Below are 6000 nucleotides of genomic sequence, written 5' to 3'. Positions count from 1 at the left end.
ATAAATAAAGCTTAAGAAGTAATAACATAAAGTTATGACTTTATGAGTTCATAAGACTAAATTAGTAAAATATAAAAAACGATTATTACTTGTGCGATTATACAATATTTTTTTAGTTACATATGCATAAGTATAAATTAAATATCAAGATATTTATTATATAATAGAATAATATCATATTATTATGTAGCCAAAAAAAAATTAATTTTTTTGTTATAATTTTGAATTAAAAAGACAAGTATAATCAAGAAATATTAATTAAAAACAAATTTTTGTTCACTGAAACTAGTGCCACTATTTTGATTAATAGATGCTGGTTGTAAGCGTGGATGTATCAAGGTATGTTTATAATATTAATATAACTTTGTACAAATTTTTTTTTATATAAAACTCATCACATTAAATATCCACTAACGCATATTAATAACGGAGATAGTAAAGATATTAACACTAATGTTGATGTTACTGGAGAATTAGCTCCATTGTAAAATCCTCCATAAACTTGTAGATTAGCCGTTTCAATACTATGTTTACAGTAGTCCCCATCTAAATGAAAAAAAAATATAAATTTGAAATATTTTAATTTTTTTTTAAATTCTCAAGTAAATTAAAATAATATTAAGTAAAATTTATTGGCAAAAATCACAAGCCCATTACATTATATTACACAGTTTGTATTTGGCGTATATATAATATATAATATTATACACTATTGGCAATGTATTATTTTTTTGTTACCATATTCCAAGTTGTGCAAGGTTAACTGGTCGCTCATCTCGATTTTTTTTTATATACTCATTAAAGTTAAGTCATTAAGTACCAGTATACTCAAATAATATATGGTCAAAAACATCTCCAGTTGAACCAATATTATAACTATTTACATGTTAAAAAAACCATTTGGCCACGTTTCAAATATTTTCAGAGTATAACATATCTCCCAATAGGATGAATCCTTTACTCATTAATTTATTTATGATGTTATGTGTTTTAGGTTATAATTCACATAACTATCATAAGTATTATATACATTTAAATTTAATAGAATATTAATATTTATGTTTAATTATTATATTGAGACATACCGTAATTCCAGCCTATGAACTGTCCTGTCCTGAGATTTTCATTTCGTAACCATTCTTCAAGTGGTTGGAAAAATTCTCTTAGAGCTGAACCGTCGAGTCTATTTTCACCAATTGCTAGAGATAATGTATCCCTCCAGTTTTCCGATGATCCGGATTCCATTATTTTTCTATAATATAAAAATATGATCGTTGAAATTTAAAATAAAATATAATGTTAAATAATTGAAAAATTGATACTTTTTTTTATAAAGTAGAATTTTACTATTAGAGATTGGTATAATTTAATGGTATATAAAAAAAAAAAAAAAAAATAATAGTAATATACAATTCCGAGTCTTAGTGTTGCGCGGAACGGGTTGCAGAAAGTCGTTGGGACTCTAACAAAAAAAAAAAATTGCTTACTTCGATCGCTTTATTTTTATTTATACAGCTTTAATTTAATCTATTTTAAATATTAATATATAAAATAAAATAGTTCAATTTATTATTATATAAAGTTATTAATAAACAAAATATATAGGTATAATAAAGTTATACATCACATATTTGAAATATTATTAAAATAATTCGGATAAGTTTCTCAGATGTACAAGTAAGTTATAGTATAGTATAATAGGTTTTACATGAACCTCGTCAATGAGTATAAATCACTGTAATGGATGTATTAAATTTGAATTCAGTAATAAATCAGTGATCAACTTTTCTTAACGAAGAACGTGTGTTAGTTTTTATGAATTAGGATATTCAACAATTAATTTATATTGTAAACTATTAATTATTCATTTTTTTATTAGTATTACGGTATATTGATCTAATTGTTGGTCAAAATTCACATTAATCTATTAATTATTATAATATAGGTTATCGAACAATAAAATTATACTTTATTTATATACACGTTTTAAGATCATTTTATTAAATTAGTTTGCAAAGATAAATTTCATTTATAAATCGTATGAATTTACTTGTTGATTAGTTTTCTTGAAGCCTTTAAGGTGTAAGAATTTTGATTTTCTAAATGATAAAGTTTGTTTTTGAATAATAATAATAAAATACTTAATACAATTAATTTTCTCAAAAATTGTTATTGCTTAAATATTTTAGTTTTCCATAATTTGTTTTTAGTTTTTTCCAATTAATTTCAAAATTACTGAGAATTTTTTATGTAGATATATAATATTTTAAAACTAATACGTTTATCTCTCAGCTCTGAATCTATAAAAGGTGACATTTTAAAATAGTTCTTCCTTTTTGCAACCGTACCTTCTTAATATCACAATATACTATATAATTTGTTTTACGTTGTAGATGTCCTTCATTCTCTTTCTTTCTCAATATTTTATATTGCAATGTCATCAAGTTTGCCAAAATTTGCCTGATAAAATGTGTTTAAAATAATTTGTTTACTAACTTTATTTATGAAAATATCACTAGACTCTTGTTTTTATGGCATTATTATAGGTACATTTGACAACTCCTGCGGTTATATAACGTAATAAGTAAAAAAAAATAGCTCACACTAAATATAAAGATATAAATAGTCAATAGATGATATTATATTTAATAATTTCCAATTGCAGTTACGATGATTTATAATTTACAACTTAGGTACAGTGTTCTGTAATTTTGTTAAAAGAAAAAAAAATAAAACAATTAAGTAAACCTTTCAAGGAAACGTCCTTATATGTATAAAATAATATAATGTACCGCAATAATATGATGGTCAAACGCGGTCGATCTTGGTCGCCGCCGAATATTAAGTATGATAAATCGTTCTATCATATAGCACCACGTCATTATATTATTATATTGTGAGCTTTATAGAATGTGGAAAAAATCGATATATCGCATAAGTCAGTGATATATCTATATAAATTATAAGTACACATCTCGCACTTGTTATAACGATGTATGATACAATCGTATCAGCCAGCTTTAATTTCCGTTCATATATCGCAATTTAAAAGTATGTATATATTATGTGTAATAATATAATATATACTGAATAATAATATGTATGTCACATACGCGCATTTCGGCCGCTGTCAAGAATATTATTATTATTGTAATTATTATGAAGTAAAAAACGATCGCAAACGACCTCGTTACATCATCACAATAATTATTAACAACCCGTTAAACGTTTTCCGTTGATAAATACACACATTATAGTTATACCTGTATGGTGTATAGTGCATATATGCACGTACGTCTTGCGCGGAGTACAGACCTATTCTCTACGATTATTATTTATTATTATTGTAACACTCTCCGTATTTTAGTCCTCTACAGGAAATACGTCTACCGAGAGTTTCACTTTTTTGTGTTCCCGCCGACAAAATACTTATTGCACCATTACAAGTATACAGTAGCGTACACTGTACAGCGTTTAACATGAGAGTACCAGCTGCTACAGTCGCATGACAAAATTCAACACGCCGAGCGCAGACCGGACGTCCGGACGTGGTGTTAGATAATAATAACGATAATAATAACAATATTATTGTCGCAGCGGCGGTCGACATATAACTGTGGCATCTTCTACCTATATAATGATATGATATTGCAAAAACGTTTCAGAAAGCCCGGAGGTGCGGTTGACGTGATGCGAGAGGAAGATACAGTACCTATACATGACACTATTTACATACATATCTACAATAATTCAACATTATGTAATTCGGTGTATCTATTTATGAAATTTTAATTTAATTTATAAATAATTGAATCGATCAAATTTATTTCATAAGCCCATTTATAAAAAGGCGATGCTTATTCGACAGGATAAAACATTTTTTTACTGGTTTTAAGGCTTTGATTACTGTTTAGTTACACTTAAAAAATAGATATTGCCAATTTTTAAATTTTTGAAGATTATGATAAAATCGTTAAAACTATAAATGGTAAATATTTATATAGACTCTTGAATAATTAATGAAACGTAGGCTTCGGATAGTATCACATAACAACTAATTTCAATATATCGCAATAATTTGCATATCATGAACATAATGACATAATTGTATGATATTTTTTTGTTCAATTTTAACAACACACTTATTTTGCCATTTAAATTATTGTAAAAAATAAATTGAACTAAGTATTTAAAAGTTTTAAATTTAATTTTAACTTTTTGTTGTAACAATCAAATATTATTTAGAGTATTTAACCAAAAATATAATATATTATTTGATAAGTTGCGATTTTTCAGTTGAAGGTAATTGGTTATTTTAAAATATCGGTTTGGCGTACACAATATAGATAAATAATGTTATTTATTTACTAAGTTAAGTTACTCAAATATAGTTTTTTGGTATAATTATTCATAATTCATTATACTCTGACCTTAAATTATACACATCTTATTCCGCCATCCATTTATTTTAATTGTATAATATAATATTATTCTGTAAAATTTTAATAAAATGTTACGATTCATATTTCACATAAATATTATTAGGTATATTATTATTATCACATAGTAGTCGTCCTTTCTTCAGAGCTATTTACGTCTGCACTGCGAGTATTACAATCGAATAGATTTCGTGGTAGCTCCCGAGTTCATATCAAGAGGATGTCACACCTATATCTGTTGTAGATACCTGCATTAGTGTCCTACCCTTATGAACTCATAGAAAATCAAAATTTACGTCATTAACGTTCTATAGTTATTTTGTGTTTTTATCATCTTTAATATTAAAGTGAAAACACCTATTATCAAACTTAAATGTAACGTGTATGTCTTTATTATGAGTACGTTAAATATTTGTATTTAAAAAGTCTCCTCTCACATACATAAAAAAAAAGAACCCAATTTATGTTCTTAAATTTAAGTTTATTAATTGGACAATTTACTCTGATTTTAAATCTAATAACACGAAATCGATTCTGCTAAACGCAAACTGGCCATGTTGTGCATTTATAGTATAGAGACAATACATGTGCTGATATAACTTCTCAATGAACGTTATGTTCTATTAATAATATTTTGTCGGTAGAATATTATTATATCGACTCGATTTAAAAGCCAAGGACGAAAACTATAACTCTGAACGCGGACGACGAGCAAAGACCAAGTCCACGAATGACATTGAACGATGAGTTTAAAATATATTTTAAATAGTATATTATACTATCATTACTATTATTATTATTATTGTTGTCGTCGTTGTTATTGTGCCGCGGCAGTAAACACCACTGCACATGAATTGCGTCCCAAAATCCCTTTTTCACATGAATTGCGTCCCAAAGATATTTAACGACTACACGAATTGCGTCCCGACCATATTTAACGACTACACGAATTGCGTCCCGACCATATTTAACGATTGCACGAATTGCGTCCCAACTTAAAAACATTATTTTCCTTCCCATTTCATACAGACTTAGGACTGTCGATAGCAAATTATGACTACCGGTAGGTTAAAAATATCGATTTTTATCGTTGGTATGCAATTAGAAGTAAGTAAAATGAAAATGTGTAGGTTTAAATTATAAGAATGTCATATATAATAATTTAAATAAACAATAATAAAAAAAAATTATAAATATAAAATTAAAAAACTGGTAAAAACTTGAATGATACCTTCTTAATATAATCAAGGCGGGTTAATTGTCCACTTTCATATTTTGCCATGTTTTGTCTTAAATAATCTTCTTTTTCACATACCATCATACGTCTGTTTTTAATTACATGAATACTTCGTTGTTTAATATAAGTTTCTTTTTGTACATTTTTTAAAACATCTATAAATTGGAATATATTTGGGTGTGCTGAGTAAAACATACTATTAAACTTGGAGTGGAAGGCTTCACAACTATTCGTAGTTCGAATTATAGAACATGAATACATTGCCCACACAGAAGGCGGAAAGTCACAATCAGGCTTAATGTATGTATTTAATATATAATCGGA

At 26.5% G+C, this 6000-nt stretch overlaps 1 protein-coding gene across 1 annotated transcript in view; it reads right to left on the bottom strand.

Moving 5' to 3' along the window:
* Window positions 1-234: 234 nt before the first annotated feature.
* The window catches only part of LOC112603830 (angiotensin-converting enzyme-like), a 38690-nt gene continuing 32924 nt past the window's right edge, over window positions 235-6000 (bottom strand). Inside the window, exons 13-14 of the mRNA XM_025352604.1 lie at window positions 1086-1252; window positions 235-546 (exon numbers count right to left, since the gene is read on the bottom strand). Coding sequence (XP_025208389.1) covers window positions 395-546; window positions 1086-1252 — 319 coding nt within the window. The 3' untranslated portion in view covers window positions 235-394. The remainder of the gene's footprint in view (window positions 547-1085; window positions 1253-6000) is intronic.

Source organism: Melanaphis sacchari, unplaced genomic scaffold (assembly GCF_002803265.2).
Source record: "Melanaphis sacchari strain LSU unplaced genomic scaffold, SCAv2.0 Contig111_pilon_pilon, whole genome shotgun sequence".
NCBI lineage: Eukaryota > Metazoa > Arthropoda > Insecta > Hemiptera > Aphididae > Melanaphis > Melanaphis sacchari.
The sequence above is the reverse complement of the archived record's forward strand: the minus strand, read 5'-3'. Positions and strand labels throughout refer to the sequence as shown.